The 22,758-nt window shown below is 41.3% G+C and overlaps 1 protein-coding gene across 11 annotated transcripts in view; it reads left to right on the top strand.

Annotated features, from left to right (window-relative positions):
- The window catches only part of PLCB1 (phospholipase C beta 1), a 1,208,816-nt gene that overhangs the window by 722,450 nt on the left and 463,608 nt on the right, over window positions 1–22,758 (top strand). For all 11 annotated transcript variants that reach the window (XM_033937380.1, XM_033937379.1, XM_033937383.1 and 8 more), the window contains 2 exons: window positions 7,444–7,590; window positions 21,478–21,635. In XM_033937380.1, coding sequence (XP_033793271.1) covers window positions 7,444–7,590; window positions 21,478–21,635 — 305 coding nt within the window. The remainder of the gene's footprint in view (window positions 1–7,443; window positions 7,591–21,477; window positions 21,636–22,758) is intronic.

Genomic DNA, 22,758 nt, shown 5'->3' with positions numbered 1-22,758 from the left:
GGCGAAAGTTGGTCGGCCCTGTGCAGAAGAGAAGCAGGGAGATGGCTTGTTCCCGATAGCGGCAGCAGCAGCAGCCTATTCCGCGGCGGTGGTGGCATGGGGGAGGCAGGAAGGAAGAAAGAAGGTGTGTGTGTGGGGGGGGACAGAGAGCCAGAAAAAAAAGCAAAAAATGGGGCATGGAGGAAGGAAGGAAGAAAGAAAGAAGGGGGGGGGGACAGGGAACCAGAAACAAAGCAAAAAAATGGGGCACAGAATCAGAGAAAGACAGACATAGAGAAAGAAAGAAAAAGTTGGGGGAGGAAATGAGGTCTGGAGGAGAGGAAGCATACAGGAGGCTGAAAGAAGGGAGGAAGTATTGGATGCACAGTCAGAAGAATAAAGTGCAACCAGAGACTGATGAAATTACCAAACAAAGGTAGGAAAATGATTTTATTTTCAATTTAGTGATCAAAATGTGCCTGAATTTATATATGCTATCTATATTTTGCACTATGGCCCCCTTTTACTAAATCGCAATAGTGTTTTTTAGTGCAGGGAGCCTATGAGCGTCGAGAGCAGCGCTGGGCATTTAGCGCAGTTCCCTGCGCTAAAAACTGCTATTGTGGTTTAATAAAAAGGATGGGGGGTATATTTGTCCATTTTTGTATGGTTGTTACTGAGGTGACTGCATAGAGTCATCTGCCTTGACCTCTTTAAAAAACCCAGAATAGGAATGATAATTAACTTTTTCTCAGCGTATAGTGTGCTTTGTGTTTTTTAATTTTATTTTTGGTAGATCATTTTGACTTGGTCATTTTAAAGTAGCTCGCAAGCCCAAAAAGTTTGGGCATCTCTGAGCTAGAGCGTTGAAACTGTGTATTTCTATTTTATCCCCCCTTTTACAAAACTGTGGAGGGTTTTTTAGCGCCAGCCGTGGTGGTAGCAGCTCTGATGCTCAGAATTCTATGAGCTTCAGGGCTGTTACCACCGTGGCTAAAATCCACACTACAGTTTTGCAAAAGGGGGAGGGGTTCGTTTGTGATGACATATTCCATACTAGGCGAAGGTGTTTTCTGTGTTCTGTGTGTTTGAAAGACATGGTTTTCTGTTAGGATTGACGATGTAGGATCGAGCTGTGCTGGTCTGGCTTGTTTAGTTTTACAATGGGTGTATTGATGTACTGCTCACTGCAATATGTAAGATGCTGCCTTTTCCTAGGTACTCATGTGTGACGTGTGGTTTGTTACTAAAAATCATGTTTTTCTTACAGATGGGGGGGGGTGCCAAAAAATGATGGGCCCCGGGTGTTACATATGCTAGGTACGCCACTGTATGTAAAGATACCAGAAAGCTGGCGTAGCAAAAAACTTTAAGTAAATTGTTGTTCTTCTAAGTTTTGAGTATTTAACTCTCCCACAATCTCACGGGCACTCGTTTCAAGTTTATTGAGATTTTGATTTAAACGCAATATCAAATATTTTCAATGCGTATAACAAAAATAAATTTGGGGAAATAAAACCATTTAAACAATAAACATACAAACATATCCATAGATGATTAAAAATACATAAGGAGTACAAGGATAAACTACATTTGTTTAAAAATGCGTCCTCCGCGCCTGCTCATAAATTTGTGGAGTATGTAACTTGTCGCTCATGCTTTTTTTTTTTTTGCACACACCTCATCAATCCTTAGAGGAAACATTGGTCCTAGGCCACCATAGCACAAATTCCTGTATTATGCTTCTGTGCACAACAATAAACAATAAACACTGCTGTCATACTTTTTTTTGTCCCCTGCCGATTTCCTGATAGCACCCCCCCCCCCCGGACAAAAGTGGGGGGGAAGGGGTGCGTTGTGGGGGCCCAATAGGATTGCTCAGTAAGGGGCCCAGAAATTTCTGATGGCGGCCCTGCTCCCAGTAGCTCAGAACGGGTTGCAACCAACATTCACAATGGAAAACATTTTCTCAATAACTGACTAGGTAGTTAATTTCCTTATAACTTTTTCATATTGATTGTGACCAGGTAGTCTCCATCTTACGCTTATCTTTACTTTTCTTTTTTTCCTATTCTTTCTGCATCCTACCCTCTTGTTCCTATCCTGCCTGGTTTTCCCTTAAGATATTGTTAAGCTTTCCTGCCCTTTTTGTCCTCTTGTGTCTAGTTTGGTTAATTTGTTTGTGTACACACCCCTTGTTATGTTTTTATTTTAAATATTGCCCACTGTTTTTATTTTTTGTACACCGCTTTGATTTGACTTTTTTGTTTTGTTAAAAATGGCAGTATATCAAATAAAATAACTTTAACAGTTGTTGTGAAAAAAACATGTGTTTTAATACCGACCTAAATTGTGTCAGTAAAGGTTAGATCATAAGTGAAGGGGCAGACTGTTGCATAAAGCAGGGGTAAGGAAAAAGAAAGCTGAGTTTTTGGTCCCTTCCCATTTGGCATATTTTGGGCCTGGGAGGACCAATATGTGATTGTTTAAAGAGCATGACAGATTTGAGGGTGTATATGGAATGATTAGCAATGGTTACTGATGGAGCCAAGAGTTTGGCTTTTAAACTGTACATAAATCTATAGACAAAAAAAAATATCAGGCCATCCATCCAGCTTAAAGTTGGTCATGCAGCAACACAATGACCCTAAACATTGAAATAAATCTGCTAATTACTGAATTTTCCTAGACCCTCTGGTATTCAGCCTGGTGATTTGTTTAAACAGTATTTGACTCAATGTCTTAAATATGCCCCAGAAGCTATTCCTCTATTAAATGGATTTTTTTTGTATTCTGAATGCTTCAAAAATAAATCACCTGATAAACCAGAGGGGCAGAATAAGGGACTTGATTTAGATACAAATAATTTACCTGCGTTTTTAGAAGAATCTCTCTCAGAGACTCCTGTATGATCTACATGTTGGAGCAGGATTTAAATGCTCTGATGAGACTTTTATTTTCGCAAATCTGAAGTGCTTTCTCATGGACAAAAAAAATCTAGATTTATCCTGCTATCACAAAGTTAACTCAAGAGAGATATAAACTATTTTTGGCTGTGACCCAATAAATTAAGGACATTTGAGCATAACCTCGGCATTCGCAATGCAGTCAGACAAACTTGCTAGCTTAACATTAATTGAACACAACTCAGATATATTTTGTGGAAACTAGCCGCGGCTTGTTTATCACACTGCAATTTTGCAAACCCTTAAATAACCATAACACATTCTTATTTGAAGGCTAGTCTGTGCTACCCTGGCAACTTCTCTCAACCCAAAACATTGAGTTAATTACTCTTAACTTTAATCCAAGTGAGCCCTAAAGTGACACAAAGACCTCACCCTGGCTCGGTGCAGTGACGCACCTAAGCCCTTTACCCTCCCCCCAGTACACATCAACCCCAATTCCTACATGGGATTCCACCAAGGTTATCCACCCAAACTGGGTTTTAGATGAATCTTAAAATGACTTAGGCCTTTTTAGTGTTGCTGTACGACCAGAGCTAAAAGGGGTGTTTTAGGAGGAGTGGTGAGGACGGGATTTGGGCAGGACGTGGGCTAATCTAAACTTAGTCATACTGCAAGTATAACCAAAAGTTTAACGAGGTTGCCTGGACGGAACTCATATGTTGTGACTTAGGCCATGTAAAACCAGGTCTAAGTGCCAAAAAGGTATCCAAAAGTGACAAGATAAGACTGCAGACAGAAAGTACAGATCCCCACACACTGCCCCAGTGATCACTGACCCCCCCCCCAACACCATAAAAATCGGAATAGAAACGTACATACTTGCCTCCAGAACATCAGCACCTGGCATAGGAAAGCTTAGTAGAGCAGTACAGAGGTGGCTTAAGTAGTGTGTGTGTGTGTGGTGGTGGTGGTGGGGGAGGCTAGTGAACCATAGAGAGGAGGACCCAGGCCCATAAGTCACTCTAACCACTGCATTTATAGTGGAACATGTGCACCCCCCCCCCCCAAACCCTACTGTACTGCCACCTGCAGCCATGAGGACTATTGGGGTGGTAGACAGCTGGGTCTAGTAAGTTTTGGGGGTGTATGGGGGGCTCACCATGACCTATAAGGGAGTTATGATGAGATGTTTATGTGGCACCCCTTTTTATGAAGTTCGCAGCAGTGCCCTGTAAGGTGCTCCACTACTCTGTTACCATGTCTAGGTTACCATTACTTTGCTGGCCCCTCCTATTTTGAAAGGTCCTTTTCTAGGCGTTTTTAACTTGGACAAATTTTTGGATGAGAATGGGGTATAAAGATAGACGACTTAGCGGTCTTGGTGATCAAATAGCTGGACGTACAGTTAGGCGTATTTTTTGAGAATGCACTTTAGACACTGCCGACTTAGGCCCAAAACAGACATAGATTATGCCCTTCCACGCCTTTGTAATTCTTTTTACTAATATACCCTCCTTTTATGAAACTGCACTAGGCTTTTATATTGCCAGCTTCAACGGTAAAAGCTCTGACACTCATAGAATTCCTATAAGCGTTGGAGCTAATACCGCCATGGCTGATGATAAAAAAAAGTCTAGCGTGGCTTCATAAAAGGGGACCATAGATTTCTCCCTTTGTTTCTTCTTAAGCCCCCCTCCCCCCCCCCCCCGCCCAATGTTTATGGTCTAAGGAGGATAATATTTTATTTTCTTACTTGAATTTGATATGCATATGTTATACTTAGGGCTCCTTTTACTAAGTTGCGTTAGGGCCTTAATACGTGGCATAGCGTGCGCTAAATTGACGCGCGCGCTAGACCTTAACGCCAACATTGAGCTGGCGTTATTCTAGAAGTGTACTGCGCAATGTAGCACGGGGTCATTTTGTGCGTGCGCTAAAAACGCTAGCACACCTTAGTAAAAGGAGCCCTTAACCTGTTTTGCTTATAACAAGTGAATGCTTGTAAAATATTTTTGTATATAAAAAAAAGAAATAAATCTACTAATAAATTAAGAAGATTGTCCGGAGTTATGGGGCCAGATATATGGAATAGTCTGCCTTTAGATGTAATGGTGCAATCATATCTGGGCTCACCTAGAAAGGCTCACCTAGAAAGGATCTGGGCTCACCTAGAAATGTCTAAACAATTTATAAGCTCATAAAATAAAAATAAAATGAAAGCTGTATACGAGGATCACAAAAGGTGAAAGTTACAGTTTATTCTAATGCACTGCGAAGTGGCATTGTATTAATGAAAGAGAGAGGACATGCTTGGAAGGGGTGAGAATCACAAAAAATCAAGTAACTAAGGATAAAGTAGCTAAGGCTACCTTAGGGCAGTACCACGCACAAGGACATAACTCCAATGAATTGCTCCGACAAAAAGACTTCAGTATAGTAATAGGTTTTTAGAGATAGTTTAAATTTAGGAAGAGAAGCCTTGGAGCAAATATATAATGATATCTCATTCAACAGTACAGGTCCCACAACTTAAAAACAAGAGAGGCAAACAAAATCCAAGTGATTCTGGATATGAGTGGGAACAACCAACAAGTGTTGTTGAAAAGAGCAAAGAGAAAGCAAAGAAATAGAGCAAAGAAATAGAGGGAGACCAATTTGGAAGAATCTATAGGCCCAACATAAGGATCTCTTAGAATGCAGCATATGACTGGAAGCCAATGTTCTTTAGATAGCAGTGCTGACAATATCATAGAAACATGACGGCAGATAAAGACCAAATGGCCCATCCAGTCTGCCATTCACATCATCCACTATCTCCTCCTCTCCCTAAGAGATTCCATGTGCCTGTCCCAGGCTTTCATGAATTCAGACATAGTGCTTGTCTCCACCACCTGTACTGGGAGCCTGTTCCATGGATCTACCACTCTTTCTGTAAAAAAAAAGTATTTCCTTAGATTACTCCTACTACTTCCCACTCCTCCCCTGCTGCATGCACGCCTTCCCTTCCCTCCCACCGTACCTCTAGCTCTTTGCCAGTGCGACAACAGCTCCAACCTCGGCGCTCCCCTCTGATGTTACTTCTGGGTCCAGCAACTAGGAACTGACATCAGAGGGAAGGAGGATGCCAGCATGTTGGCGATGCTGTTTGCGCCAGGGAAGCTAAACAGGGGAAGGGGTGCGGGCACAGCAGGGGTGGCAGGGAAGGAAAGGAGGGACAGAGAAGAAGGTGAGGGGGTGCCACTGCCCTCAGCGCCTCCCACCCTCGCTACGCCAGTGCATGGCCTTGTCCATTTTTGAGATACACACTGAGAATTAGGCACCATGTCCTATAGAATAGTGTACATTCAGATTCAGGCGTAAATTTTAATGTGTTCCTGTTAACATCAATAATTGATTGTTAACACTTAATTATTGATGGTTTAGAGCTCATTATTCAAGTTATTTGTGCGCACAATTCCGAAGCATGCTTATAGTTGAGCATGCAACTTTGGGCACCATGTAACCTGTTCTGAGTTCTCCTGGAAGGACGGGATATAAAACCAAATAAATAAATAAATGTATAGAATCCATAGCAATGCGAAGAGATACAATATTTTTCGCTCCATAAGACGCACTTTTTTCCACCCAAAAGTGGGTGGAAATCTCAGTGCATCTTATGAAGTGAAGGTATAAATGTTGTTACCCCCGTACCATTGTAAAACCCACCCATCGCCACAACACCACCTTTTTAAACCCACCCGCCCGCTGCCACCGCCACTCCACCTTTAAAAAAAAAAACCCTGTATGCCTATTATTCTCCTTGTCGCCCCCCTCATCGTTGTCTCCCCTTTTTATCCTGGTGGTCCAGTGTGTATCCTTCCCTCATCTTTTGTCCCAGCCAGCAGCGCACAGATCAGGAATGTGGATGTCAGGAGCAAGTTTTACGCTCTCCCTCTTGGCCCCACGCTGCTTTCCAAATGGCTGCCGTAGGTTCTCGCAGGACTCATGAGAACTTACAGCAGCCATTCGGAAAGCAGCGCGGGGCTGAGTGGGCGAGTGTAAAGTTTACTGCTGATTTGTGCGCCACTGGCCAGGAAACGAGGAGCCTGTCAGAGCGAAGGCTGCGAACACTGTCTGCAAGGTAGGTGCCGAGTCAGGGAGGAAGGGAAACTGACTGGAGCTGCTGGGCTTACGAGCAAGGGGGGTGAGCTGGAGCTGATGGACACACGAGCAGGGGATGGGTGGGCAGAATTTAAAAAGGTTTGGGGGGGCTGGTTGGCTGGCTTGGGGATGGCAGGCTGGCTGGGGGCGGGCTGGCTTGGGGCTGCCTACCATTAGATGTGCCCACCACTTAGATGTACCCTGTCCCAGCCTATCACTACACCACCAGAGGGGGGACAGGGGACAGGGCACACCATTTGGTTCAGAATTTTTTTTCTTGGTTTTTCCTCCTCTAGAGGTGGGTGCGTCTTATGGTCAGGTGCATCTTATGGAGTGAAAAATATAGTACTTCATTATGTGATGCATAATACATTCACTAAAAGTAACATTTTTCTTGATTTCACATTTTTTTCAGGACTTCTCTCTATAGAGGGATTCACACGATATCTAAATGGAGAAGAAAATGGCGTTGTTCCACCTGAAAAACTGGATTTGAATGAGGACATGTCTCAGCCACTGTCTCACTATTTCATCAACTCCTCACACAACACCTACCTCACAGGTATTACAAATGCCAGTAGCATCTTCCCTATAAGCTAGGGGACTCATAATAATATTTTTTTTAAAACGTTCAGAAAGTGACCTAAGTCAGTACTTGGACAATCTAAAAGATAGATTGTCCAAATACCGATAATCAAAGCTGGTTTTAGACGTATCTAAAACCAGATTAGGCCTTTACCTTGCCTCTGAATGCCTAGAGCGTAAAGGGGCATTTTTGGAGGAGTGGAAAGGGCGGGAGGTAGGCTGACCTAAACTTAGTCATCTGGAAGGTGCCAGATGGAACTTATACATTTTGACTTAGACCAAGTCAAAACAGGTATAAGTTCCAAATAGGGGCCGCTGAGCTGATTGTGGCTGCCATGATAAGCTCAGCTGCCCAAGCAACCTGTCTCCCCCCCTCCTGCACCAGTAATAATTGTGGCAGGAGAGATGCCTAATCTCTTCTGCCACGATCCCTCCTAGCCTACCTGGCAGGAGAGATGCCCAGTCTCTCCTGCCAACATCCCCCCAAACTACCGTGATGACTAGCAGGCCTTCCTGCCGACAAGCAACAACCCCGAACCCCGCAATCCCCGAACCAGCAGGAGGGAGCATAGGCCCTCCTGCCGACAACCTCCAACCCTGAACCCCACGAAACCCGAATTGGCATGAGGAAGCCCAAGCATTCCTGTCAGAAGAAAAACAACCCCCCGAACCCCGCCCGATGCCCAACAGGAGAGAACCCAAGCCCTCCTGCTGGAAGGCAAACATCCCCTGAACCCCCTTACTCCACGACTGCGCAACTAACTTCCCCTGAACCCTCTCTTCACACCCTCCTGGCCTTCCAACCCTGCCCCCCTGGATCCCCCTCTAACCTGAAAAAGATGGACGGACGGGTCCTTCTTCGGAATGGCAGGCCTGCCCCTTTCCAGTGCATTGTGAGAGGAGGGGAGGGGCCTAGTTCCTGATTGGACTAGGCGCCTAAGGCACCGCCCATAGGAGGCCAGTTGCCTAAGGCACCTCCTATGGGCAGGTCTACTGGCAGGTCTACTGGCAGGTCAGGTTTTCTGGATATCCACAATATGAACATGCATGAGAACATGATATGAACATGCATGAGAACATGCATGATATGAACATGCATGAGAGAGATTTGCATACCAAGAAGGCGGTGCAGGCAAATCTCTCTCATGCATATTCATTGTGAATATTGTCACACCCGCGCTCTCTGCGAACACCCTGAGCCGTTGGGTAGTGACACAAGGTTTGTTACTGGCGTGGTCCCTTTAAAATTAGGGTCTCCTTTCAAATTGGCCGCCACTAGGCAAATGCCTAACTAAGCTTATTCCCAAGGGCTTTGAAGAAAATCACGCTTGTCAGAATGGCCTTGGTGCAAAACATAAGCTTTTATTTGTCCACCGGCCGTGAAATCAATGTGCCACTCCAGGTTTTCCTGGTAGCATGAACATCATACAAAAACCAAAAAAAAAAGTTCCTTCCACTCATGATCACTCAGTAATCAGCTCTGAGCTTGCTTGATAAACCACATACAGTCATTAGTATTTCATGAGGCTAGGAGGTGAAACAGTTAGCACAAATAACTTTCCACTGTAGCTTTATAGAAGAGACATTCCTGTTCATGTCTGAGACATATTCTGTGCTGTCCTGCAGTGCACTTACTCTCTCCAGCTGGGCTGGACTTTCTCCCTAGTCCCGAGCAGGCTTTTCCCTGAGAGGGTTAATCTCCTTCTCCCTACGAGGCAGGCAGACTAATTGAGTTAGTTAGTTGCTATGACAATCTCTTTACAGCTGGGCATTTTCACAGAGTCCTGAAGCCAGGAAACTCTGGAGTTTTAACTAGCCAGCATTACAGCATGGCGTTTGGTTCAGCTGTGAACATAACCTGAAGAGGAGATTACTGTATCCTTTACAAATTCCAGCACACTAGCATGTGAAATTGCAGTACAGGATTATTTTCCCTAGTAACTCCCATAGTCATTAGTTCAAAGAGCAAACAGAGAAATACAGCCAAAACAAAACCTCTGTTCACAGACCTTTTCCAGGATGTTCAGCTCTCCATTTCCTCTGACCAGCTTTCCTGTATAGCCCCACTTTCCTCCAACACCATTGGCTCTGGGGGAAGGAATTTGGTGGCCCAATTACCAGCCTGTTCCTCAGTCATTCCCCAGTCAGTGCTGAGGAACTGCTCAGCCCCATCCTGCCTCTGCTCTACTGCTATGCCTCGTTCTGCTCCTCCTCCTTCCTCCCTTTGCTCTCTGATGAGCCTGGCTTTAAGCTGAGGGAAAGAACCACTCCCCCTTGGCTTTGGATGGGGGAAGGGAATTCCTTCCTCAGCCCATGCCGTTTCTCTGAGGGGAAACTGCTTGTGAGCTTTCTGCCTTACAGGCAATGGACAATAGCAAGGCTGCCTCTTCCTGCCTGGCTTTGGGACTGGTTCAGGTAAGTCTAAGCCTTCCTGTTCTATTTCCATTTCATTGTCCCTCACCAGGTAGTCAGCTAATTTATTGTCCTGGGCACTGACCTGGTCAGCCCTTCTGCACTGGGGTTTGTATACTTTCCTTCCTTTCCCTGCGGCAAACCTTGGGAAAGACGTCCGTTTGTCACATTATCCAGAAAACCTGGCCTTCTAGTAGATCTCGAGAACCGGACTTGAGCAGCCCTGGGTTAGAGCTAAAACCTCAGCACCCTGAGGTTGTAGCTTCAAGTCCTGTGCTGCTCCTTGTGACCCTGGGCAAGTCACTCAATCCTCCATTGCCCCAGTTACATTAGATCAGTGGTTCCAAACCCTATCCTGGAGGACCACCAGGCCAATCGGGTTTTCAGGCTAGCCCTAATGAATATGCATGAGAGAGATTTGCATATAATGGAAGTTACAGGCATGCAAATCTCCCCCATGCATATTCATTAGGACTATCCTGGAAACCCGATTGGCCTGGTGGTCCTCCAGGACAGGGTTTGGAACCACTGCATTAGATAGATTGTGAGCCCACCGGGACAGAAAGGGGCAAATGACTGAGTACCTGAATGTAAAACCACTTAGACAATTAATAGACAGTATATAAATAAATTAAATAAATAATAAAATAACTTAAAATAAATAGTTAAGATAAGGAACACCCTGCCAGATGATGTGGATAATGTAGCTGGTATTAACAAAGGTTTGGACAAGTTTCTGGTAGAAAAGTCCATAGTCTGCTATTGAGACAGACATGGGTAAAGCCACTCCTTGTCTTAGGATCAGTAGCATGGAATGTTGCTACTATTTGGACTTTTGCCAGGTACTCGTGACCTGGATTGACCATTGTGGAAACAGGATAATGGACTATCCCAATATGACTATTCTTATTTTCATATACAGAAATAGGTGACTACAGTTTCTTTGTTTTGTACCTTTTCTCTCATTCCTCCACTATCCCGTATGTTTCTCTGCATTTTGCTGACCTATTCAGTACTTGGTAACTTATTCTGTAGTACATGGTTCTAATACTTGTAATGAGTCTGAAAAGAATTTGAATTTAAGTAGGCTATTAAAACTTTTTATTGGAGCAACATAAAAATGAATTAAGCTTTATAAGTCTTGTTCAGATAAATAGGAGACTTATGTGGTCATGGAAGCTCAAATGTTTTTTTTATATTTTTTTAGGTTGGTCTAATAAACTGTGTCACAGCCTACCATGATTCCATTTTTAGAGTCCATATAATTTGTTTGATTATCCAGTAAAACCTGCCATGTTCTAGCAAAACAATTATGTCTTGTTTCTTATCCAATTAATCCTCCTCTCTCCTGGGTCCCAACCTAGTTTTCCATATCTTCATCTGTTGTCTGAGATTCTTGTACCCCGTCCTCCATTCTCAGCCCAATTGTTCTACTTCTATTCCTCACAAATCCTATCCCTTTAACCTTCCTTCTCCAAACCCCAGCTTTTCTTTTATTAGTTGAATGTAATTGCTCCTTCTCCTCAAATTTTCCTCTCCATTTACTTCTTGAATCTAAACTGTCTTTCAAAATCTATTCTTCCTTCTGTTTTCTCTTCTGTCACCTCCGTCTGTTCTTCTCATATTTAAACATGCCCATTCCCTCATAGCAATCATATTGGGGGGGGGGGGATCTTTCTCTCCCCAGGCTCTCCTTTTTCATTTGCCTTTTGTCTTCTCAAATGGTTAGTCTCCCTAGGTTTGTCTCATTAGCAGAGGTTGATTTCTTTAGCCTTGAGAATTAAAACCTTCTTAAATGTGCTGCCATTTAGCAAGACCAACTATATTCTAATTGTTAGGCACACAATTTCATTCAAACTTCTGATTATACATTTCTTCACCAACTGTCTTTTGCTTTGTTACTTGCTTTACTTAAAAGAAAAAAAAAAAGTAGCAACACAGAATTAGAAAGAGAAACATATGCACTGTGAACTTTTTTTTTCTAATTACGTAGAATGACTGTTTCTTCGGGCTTTCACTTGAAACTCTTGGCAGTACGTCAAGTATTCTTTCCTTTTGTTTAGCAGCATTGTTTTATTTTTGTAAAACTGTATTATTTGTGAAGCAAGGTTAAATATAAATAAATTACAATTAAAATATTAAAACTGCTAAATGTAAGTATTTTATATGTTCTATGATTAACTCTTACTGTTACTCAATGGAAAATACCAATGACATTGTTATTAGTCATGAAATTAATGAGTGTAAACGCAAAGAAAAGGAGCAATAGAAGATGTTTCCATTTCGGAGCCATATTGTTCCATCTTGTCTTCTTGAGTGCTTATTTGTCTCTTGAATAAGCAATTCTTCATATTTAAATATGCTTTTTCATTATATTATGGTTGAATATTGTTTCCTAATGATGTTGCATGATATTGAGTGAATAAGGGGATAATATAAGGGAAGTATTACAGGATGTTATACTCAAGTTGACCAAAAGATTAACACTGTATGGTATCATTGGGTGTAAGAGTTCACGCCGGCAGCCTCTATTGTACATTTATTTTGATCTTACAATTTTAAAAAAGCATGTGATATTAGCTTATATTGGTTGATTAGTATCAAGTTACTTTCAGATTGTTCACTGTCCTCGATCTAAAGGGGAAAGTTATCAATTATTAAGTTGGGTTATTTTACCACAAGTTGCATAAAATGGACCCTGTGCAGTGGCTTAGCGAAGATGAGTATCCCATCTTCACGGAGGCCAATCCAAGTCACAAGTACCTGGCAAAAACCCAAATAGTAGCAGCATTCCATGTCTGTCTCAACAAAAGTTTATGGCCTTTTCTTCCAGGAACTTGTCCAAACCTTTTTTAAAACTGGCTACATTAACTGCTCTTACCACATCCTCTAGCAACGCATTCTAGAACTCAACTATTCTCTGAGTGAAAAAATATTTCCTCCTGGTTAAGTGGAAGACGACAGAGCGTAGTGGTTAATAGAGACCACTGTGAGGAAAGAGATACTACCAGTGGTGTGCCTCAAAAGTTCTGTTCTTGGGACTGTTTTTTTTAGCATTTTTATAAGTGATATCGCTGAAGGGCTGTCGGGTAAGATTTGGTTCTTTGCAGATGATACCAAAATCTGCAATAGTGTAGATACCCCAGATGGTGTGAATAATATGAAGAAAGACCTAGCATTAAATTTTAGCTGCCAAATTTCAGACCATTGTTAGCTGAACCTAAGCAGTCTTTGGTGTGAATAGGCATTGAAAATGCCTATACATTCTATTTATACAAGGGTTTTCTTGGCCTAAATGAGTGCATCTAAGGTGTCTACTGGTGCCTAAGTCAAACCACATCCCAAATCCATCCAGAATCTGCTCCTAACTACGTCTTCTTTCTGGTGGGCTCCTTAGGGTAGACACCTAGCAGAGTTAGGCACCTACTAAGCAGACACCTGCTGAATTAAATGCGTACAAGCTAATTCATTGATTTTTTTAAAATTGCTTGTCAATTACATTTTTCAATTAACAGCACCAATTAAGCCTAATTGAATAATTAAGTTAGGTGCCCAGATCGGCTAGGCATACCAATCTAGGCATCTAACTTCAATCTGGGCCAAAATGGCCACTGCAACTTCTAGGGGTATTCTTGTGGTATGGGGGAGGACCTTTTTTTAAATTAAATATTAATATCACATATCATTAGTGTTATCAAATTTCAAGTTTATTAGGATTTTATATACCGCCTATCAAGGTTACCTAAGCTGTTTTACAATCAGGTACTCAAGCATTTTCCCTATCTGTCCCGGTGGGCTCACAATCTATCTAATGTACCTGGGTAGAACTGCAAAGATGGTTTTAAAAAAAATAATGATTGCAAAAACAATAGTCATGGAAAGAACAAAAGTTGCAGAAAGATGGAGAAACAAATAGAAAATTGTAGCAATGGTTTAAATGAGAAAAGGTTTTTTGTTTTTAATCAAAATTTCAAGTTTTTATGCTTTGAATTGGCTTTAACATTTTGTTCCTAGGACACTAGGAAAACTCATTATAGAGCAAATCAAAATCAAATCACATTTTATAACATGGTTTTCCTAAAAATAACTCAAAGTGGGGATCAAAATATTCAATTAAAGATATGTAATGCAATGTATAAAAGAACAAAGGTGCTTCATAAATAAAAATATACATGTAAAAATCATCCAGAAAATCAAGGGAAATAAGAACTGTTGTCTCTTTGTGACATCATTCAGACTGGTTTTGATAAAGGGAAATGTTAGTATCCCTAGATCAGGGATCTCAAAGTCCCTCCTTGAGGGCTGCAATCCAGTCAAGTTTTCAGGATTTCCCCAATGAATATGCATTGAAAGCAGTGCATGCACATAGATCTCATGCATATTCGTTGGGGAAATCCTGAAAACCCGACTGGATTGCGGCCCTCAAGGAGGGACTTTGAGACCCCTGCCCTAGATGTCGCAGCCACATTCGATACTGTTAATCATGCAATTTTGTTGGACTGTTTGTGTTCCCTTGGTATCTCTGGCACGGTGTTAACTGGATTTCAGTCATTTCGTATGGATCAAAGTTTTTATGTTTGGAATGGAGTTCACAAATCAGAGTTATTTGCTTTGCGTTCTGGAGTGCCTCAAGGCTTTGCTATTTAATTTGTTTTGGGCCCCTATTGGTGGTTTATTGACTGGAGTTGGATATGGGTTGTATGGGGATGATCTGCAGGGTTGGTTTTTTTTAGTTTCTGGACAATTGTAGGGATGGCTCTCAGCTTTTATTAACTTATCTATCTGCAATTGTTGATTTGATGACTGCAAACCATTTATGTTTGAATATAGCAAAAACAAAAATTATCTGGCTTTCTGCCATCTGTAAGGACGGCACTTCAGAATTTTTATTTTTATTTTTTTGTATGATAAAGATTCCTGTTCAATTAGTGGTCAAAAGCCTAGGTGTGTTATTAGATTCTTCGTTGTCATTTCATAACCAGGGTATGGCTGTGGTTAAAACAGTTCCGTGGTTTGCAGTGTTTTGTGTTGCCGCATTTGGCCTACTTCAGTGCATTATTTTGTGTTCTTCCTCAGAAGTCATTTAAGGCATTGCAGACAGCCTTAAAATTCTGTGACACGAGTTAGTGGGAATTTGTAACGAACAGCTTACATCTCCCCACTGTTAGCTGAGTTACATTATTTTCCAGTATTATGGAGGATCCAGTTTAAACTTTTGGTGTTGGTGTGCAGAGTGGTACACTGTGATCTGCCCATTGCTGTGACTGATCTTGTGGTTGCTTATACTCCTGTGAGAAGTCTGCATTCACAGACTCAACAATTGCTAGTGGTACCTTCAATTATGTGGCCTCCAGTACAGCCCAGGATAGAGCTTGGAAGAAATCCTGATGCCCACAATAAACAGTACCTTAGCGTGTGACCCGGCCTGGAGTCACCCTGCAGGATTGGGTTTTCAGCAGTCATGAAATTTGCATCAAAAACCATCAAAATAAAGTCCCAACAATTGGATATGTTAAATAAATAGCTTACTTTACTTAGGTCCTCAAAAACAGGTAAGTAATGCCTTCCACAATTTAGGCACAACAGTCAGGATTCCATACAGCATTCAAGTAACAAAAACCAAAACTGCCAAAAGGCAAAGAAAATCAAGCAGTCAAAATTAGCTCTCAACTTCCTCTTTATGCTGCTTCTTAAGTCTCACAAATTTCTGAGACCTTAGCTCACTGCAGCGCTGACTCTGCCTGCTGCAAAGCAGTTATTTCATCTAATCCAAACAAAACAGTTCAGCATTCAGTTCATTGTAAGAAAAAAAAAAAAAAAGATAAGAAAGCCTTTGGCCATCAGTACATGGCAGCCAGGAACAAGAGAGAGTATCAGGCTTTGCAAAAATACAGACCTACAAGTAGGCATTCAAATTCCCTCCCGGATGGAAGCAAAAACCTCTCCCCACACTCTCAAAGCTTTCTCACAAAAACAGCATTCAAAAGGAAACACAGCACACAAACAGTTCTCAAAACACATTCACTGTTTGTGGCTCACAGACAAGTTCACCTGCATTGGTTCAGGCCAATTATCATCAAAGTCAGCACAGGCCTCCTGAAAGTCCATAGATTCTTCATACAGGTGAGACGAATCCTCTGTCTGTTCAACTTCAGACAACTCCATAGGTTGGGGCCCGTCGCCCCTGTTTAGCTCAGTAGGATCCCTGGGGAGACAAAGCTTAAGCTTCCTCCCTAACCGGCTTGCTGGTCTGAATGCTACTGCTGGCTTATCTACCTTAGGGGAGTGCCCTGTTCTAGGTGAGTCAGCAGAAGCCCATGGATCTCTAGAGCTCCCCCGGTGGTGATTTACACACAATTCACTCATTTCCTCTTCAGCTAAGTAAGGCTCCTCCTGGTGGACAGTGACATTATCCCTTAACATACACTCTTGGGAGATCCTGGAATCTTTCTTCCGGGGTTTTATTTTTACCTTATCCTTTAACTTAGCGGGGACCTTGACAGGGAGACTACCTGGCTGGTCACAATACGTCAGATACGTATGGTGTCAATGAGGTTGCGAGATTTTCAGGTTGTAGAGCCACAGTTGCGGACTGCCTTGCCAAACTCGATTCATCAAGCATCTTCACTTATGCAGTTTCATAAGCAATGGAAGACAAATTTGTTCCAAAGGGTGTTTCAGTTATGAGCAGTGTGTGAAAGGGTTATATGTAAGAGTGTGTAATATTTTATGTTTGTTTTAATTATTATGTGTATTATATTGTAACCTGCATAGATTTTTAGATAAGTAAAAAAAATAATAATAATAATAAATAAAGCTTACAGCTTTTAATAGTAGATTAAGGTGACATACAGTCAGATACAGAAGGTATTTCCTTGTCCCTAAAAAAACTTACAATTTAAGGGAGTAATTCTATAAAGTGGCATTTAGAGACAGATGCCACTTGGTGCCATACAGTGGCAGTTATTTTATAAGGTATCGCCTAAATGACATATCCCCAAATTCTATATATAGTGCCTCAAGTTATGTGCATGATTAGTGTCCTTCTGCCAATGTCTTTTCAATCTCAAAAAGTCCTTCTCATTATCTTTTTAGGGCGTCAGGCATGCCAAGTATTCGCCTCCATTTTGGCGATATAAAACTCTTTTGGCTATGACTGTGGCTGTAACTTCTTCATTCGCCCAGTTGTTAAAAAGATTTTTTAGTTTTTTATTATTATTTTTTATTTTTATTTTTATTTATAAAGTGCTCATGTTTATACTCTATACTTTCATAAATATTATAGTCTTTAAAGTGAAATAACTTATCTTAAAATGCGTTGTTTTCTTTGATGTAATCGGATCAGGGACCTGTCAAATCAACGTGTTTCGTCGCCAAGGCTTTCTCAAGATTAAGTCCCCTACACAAATAAAAGAAGACAGTATCACTAATGACCCATATATGCTTTCTTGTTCCTTGGGCAGTCATAGAAATAAAAAGAAAAGGGTGAGCATACGATTATTGTTATTACATTTTCTATGGCTGCCCAAGGAACAAGAAAGCATATATGGGTCATTAGTGATACTGTCTTAAAAAATCTTTTTAACAACTGGGCGAATGAAGAAGTTACAGCCACAGTCATAGCCAAAAGAGTTTTATATCGCCAAAATGGAGGCGAATACTTGGCATGCCTGACGCCCTAAAAAGATAATGAGAAGGACTTTTTGAGATTGAAAAGACATTGACAGAAGGACACTAATCATATAACATAAGTCAATGTAAAGAATACTGGCTGATACAGCTACTTTTTTCAAGTTATGTGCATACATTAGCATACTTAGCTGATGTATGTGTATAACTTAATTAAATAATAAGCTTAAAGGGTGCTGGTAATTGGTAATTAATACCTATTCATTGATATTCATTGGAGTTAATTGAAATGTGCACAGCTTGGTAGGCACACAGTACAAAGTGGTATGTACCTTGTGGAAAGCGCGTAGTTAAAAGTGGGTGTGAGTAGAGGTGAATCGCGAGTATATTTCTGAGTTAGGTGCATATTTTTGAATCGAGCACCATTGTGCACACAATTTAGGCCAAGAAAACCCTGATATTAATAGGGTGTGTCTAAATGTTGGGATGCCTAGATATGCACAGTATTCTTACAAACACTGAAGGATAGAGGTGGATAGCTGCGGTGGTGGGCAGACCCCTGATGAAACTCTCGTGAAACATGTCGGGTCTCACCGCTAGCCTATATAGAGAACTGAAAGTTCACCATTACTGAGATAAGTGAATACTAAAAATCTTTTTAAAAAAAAATATAATAAGAATTGCACATTATTTAAATTGAACAGAGCGGTGAGGAGTTCACCACTTGAATCTCCCCATTGGGACACTTTTGTGGGACGGAGGAGTGTGGTTCTGAGGTCTGTTGAGATGTTTAGAGAACCATTTAAAGTACTCATTAAAGTGGGACAAGGTATTTGAAGAGCACCTTAGAAATATATTTAGAAAGGGCACATTGACTTTCTAAGGCAATAATCGGCCATACATTTGCAGGCTGAACGTAGATATGCACAGTGGCACTTAGGTGGTGCTGCTGAGCTTGATTCTATAACACGAGGACCTAAGTAAAGTGCTGGGTAGTAACTAGTTACAGTAATGCTAGTTACTGCAGTTAGTTACATTTTTTAGGTAACTATCAATGTAACTAGTTACTTTATTTTAATAACTACTAACAAAAGTTACTTTTGTGTTACTTTTTACAAAGCATGCAGAACAATTTGACAAATTTCCCCAGTAGCTTTAACCACTGTGCCACAGAGTGTGGCACAGTGGTTAAAGCTACAACCTCAGCACCCTGAAGTTGTGGCTTTAACCACTATGCCGTACTCTGTGTCATGAGAAGACACACCTATAGTTTGCTCATGTTCACACACCCTGAAGTTGTGGGTTCAAACCCATGCTGTTCCATGTGACCCTGGGCAAGTCACTTAATCCCCCCATTGCCCCAGATACATTAGATAGATTGTGAGGCAACCAGGGCAAACAAGGAAAAATGCTCGAGTACCTGAATAAATTTATGTAAACCGTTTTGAGCCCCACTGGGAGAATGGTATAGAAAATTAAATAAATAGTGTGAAAAATTTCTGTCTCTGGTAACCAGAGCTGAGATTGTGATGTCATTTCACCATTTCACCAATGCTTAAGAGCCATCCTCATTAGTGATATCACAATGGCTTGATTGTCCTATATTTGGCTCACTTTTACTACAGAGTGGCACAGTGGTTAAAGCTACAGCCTCAGCACCCTGAGGTTGTGGGTTCAAACCCATGCTGCTCCTTGTGACCCTGAGTAAGTCACTTAATCCCCCCATTGTCCCAGGTATATTAAATAAATTGTGAGCCCACCAGGACAGACAAGGAAAAATGCTTAAGTACCTGAATAAATTAATGTTAACAGTTCTGAGCTCCCCTAGAAAATTGAATAAATTAAAAAGCATACTCCCAGATTCTATTTATGATGCCCAAATTTTGTGCACGTGCAAGAGATTTGTGCACAATTTAATGCTAACTGCCAATTATTGATGATAACTGACTTCCATTAAATTTGTGCACAAATCTGGCTATGTGGTGTTCTATAAGATAGGGTGCCTATCTCCCATAGCGCATATCTCAAAAGAGGGTGAGGCCACGGGTATGTTGGGGTGGTCCAATAGGTTGTGCACGTAGTTATATAATACTGGCTCAGCACATCCAACTTGAGTGCCAGCATTTATACCTGATTTCCACAGGCATACGTCTGGTGCTTAAAGCTTAGATACAGGAATTAGTGCCAAGTACAGTTCTTTAGAATACATATACCTTTGTAGAACTGCACTTATCACTTTTTTTCTGGCTCCCATTTTTGAGCACGATTTATAGAATACTGTAAACAAGCAAAAGAATTTTGACCCTTAGTTCCACAGATAATGCAAATCCAGCAAAAACGTAAACTCTGTGGAGATGGTGATGGTCAAGATGCAAACTTTATTTAAAAACATACAATTTGATAATCCACATAAAATATATCTCGGACCCAAACCAATGGAAGCTTATGGACCCAACACTTGAACATCACCATAGTAACATACATGTAACATAGTAGATGACGGCAGATAAAGACCCGAATGGTCCATCCAGTCTGCTCAACCTGATTCAATTTTAATTTTTTAATTTTTTCTTCTTAGCTATTTCTGGGCAAGAATCCAAAGCTTTACCCGGTACTGTGCTTGGGTTCCAAATGCCGAAATCTCTGTTAAGACTTACTCCAGCCCATCTACACCCTCCTAGCCATTGAAGCCCTCCCCAGCCCATTCTCCACCAAACGGCCATATACAGACACAGACCATGCAAGTCTGCCCAATACTGGCCTTAGTTCAATATTTAATCTTATTTTCTGATTCTAGATCCTTTGTGTTCATCCCATGCTTCTTTGAACTCAGTCACAGTTTTACTCTCCACCACCTCTCTCGGGAGCGCATTCCAGGCATCCACCACCCTCTCCGTAAAGTAGAACTTCCTAACATTGCCCCTGAATCTACCACCCCTCAACCTCAAATTATGTCCTCTGGTTTTACTATTTTCCTTTCTCTGAAAAAGATTTTGTTCTTCACAGAGTTTTCGTTTTCGCTAGAATACTGTAAACTACATATGCCAATTGACCCAACTTGGCCCTCTAATTTATGTCTTCTCTTGATATGATAAAATAGGGCATACTTGCACATGTGTATGTGTGTGTGGGGGGGAGTAATTCTGACCTTTATTAGTATTTTATAATGGAATATTGGCGCCAAAATACTATTATAGAATGCCCTTAAATTTGTACTTGAAGTAATAGAGAGTGACTTGCCCAAGATCCCAAGAAGTGCCACCTGACTTTCCTGGTTTGCAGCCCGCTACTTCAACCATTTGGCTACTGATATAGAAAATTTAAACAAGACTGTAAGGCCCTGATTCTATAAAGTCCACCTAAAGTTAGGCACCAATATCAGCACCGATTCTATAAAATGTAGGCACTCATTATAGAATCACGCTCAGCATAAAGCTTGGCCTAATATGCGAGCGCCTACCTCCAAGATGCTTAGCAAAGCCTAGGCACCATTAGGCATAATTCTATAAAGGATGCCTATTGGTTGATTGACAATTGTGCCAACAGATGCCTACAAGTTAAGCGTAGGTTTGGCACTGTTTATAGATTCAGGCCCTAAAAGCCTGTGAAAATAACCCTAATTTAATCATCTTCAGAATGGATGATAATTTTCACAGAAAAATAGCTCCTCTGAGATATAATTCTAGAAGAGGGGTATAGTGCTAGAACAATCCCTAGAAATAGTGTTAGACAATCTCGGTTCTGCTAGGCATGGTAAGGTAATACAAGCTTGTTTAGTGTATGTATGGATTCCCTAATGCTTCTGTTTGTTTTGATGTCGTAGCTGGGCAGTTAGCTGGTAACTCCTCAGTGGAGATGTATCGCCAAGTGCTCTTGTCTGGCTGTCGTTGTGTGGAACTGGACTGCTGGAAGGGGCGAACAGCTGAAGAAGAGCCAGTCATTACCCATGGGTTCACCATGACGACAGAAATATCATTCAAGGTATTGTGAAGAATCTACCAAAACAGAATGATAGCAGGTTATGTGATTCTCAATATTGTTCTCCTAATGCTTTGACAGTAAGGGGGCAATTCTCAAAGCCATTTTTATGAGTAAAACACGATGAGCTACATTTGTTCATGCACATTATTATGTCAACTGCATTACAGCACACTAATACATATTGAGCTTGATAATTCAGCTGCAGGTGATTAGTGTTTTTGTTGATCCTGCCAGCATTAAACCCAGAAATTAATTGCCAGGCTTTGTCCGGGCCCTGGCATTGAATTTCCAGGATTACGGAGCCAGCTCATGCATAGCCAGTTAAGTATGATAGAACTGACATTTATGTGGTCTTCTTATTCAGTTAACCAGGCCAATTAAGTGCTAAATATTGGCACATAACTGGCCAAGAGCCGACTCTGCCCCCAAAAATAGACGGCACTAAAAAAGTTATTTTTAGCAGTAATAACTGGTTAAGTGCAGCTGAAAATGAATAGTTTGTCCTGAAGTGGCAATTTAACTGGCCAGGAGCCATTTAAATACTAATTTAACTGGCCAGGAGCCATTTAAATACTGGCCAGTTAAATACCTTTGAACTTTGGTTCCCTTTTTATAAAGCATAAAATGGGGTTTCTGATATCTCATGCATGTTAATGTACTGTAGAGTGGTAGCACCTCTTATTCAGTCTAGCCTTATTTTTGAGTGGTGGAAGATGGCCATGGGGCCTCTTATTTATTTAAAAATTTAATACCCGCAGCATCCCACAATTCTGTGCAGGGTACAATAAAACATGCAATCGCAAAATAATCAAATAACCTCCAAGAGAAAGGCTGCTTAAATAAAATTGTCTTATGACATGACGCAGTTTAAATCTGAAACACGATTTCTCCCAACATGTGTCTGCAAAATTTGAGTAAATACTACTTTATTTGTAGGATGTTCACTGGTGCCTTTATTCTGCCAGTTCCTGAGCCATGGAAATGCTTCAATAGCAACACTGGAAAAATGGGCCAAAAAGTGGCAAATGAGTTTCAACATAGGGAAATGCAAGGTCATGCATATAGGGAAAAAAAACCCGATGTTCACTTACAAAATGGGGGGATCAGCGCTAGGGGTGAGCGA

The sequence above is a fragment of the Geotrypetes seraphini genome, chromosome 3 (assembly GCF_902459505.1).
Source record: "Geotrypetes seraphini chromosome 3, aGeoSer1.1, whole genome shotgun sequence".
Classification (NCBI taxonomy): Eukaryota; Metazoa; Chordata; class Amphibia; order Gymnophiona; family Dermophiidae; genus Geotrypetes; species Geotrypetes seraphini.
The sequence above is the reverse complement of the archived record's forward strand: the minus strand, read 5'-3'. Positions and strand labels throughout refer to the sequence as shown.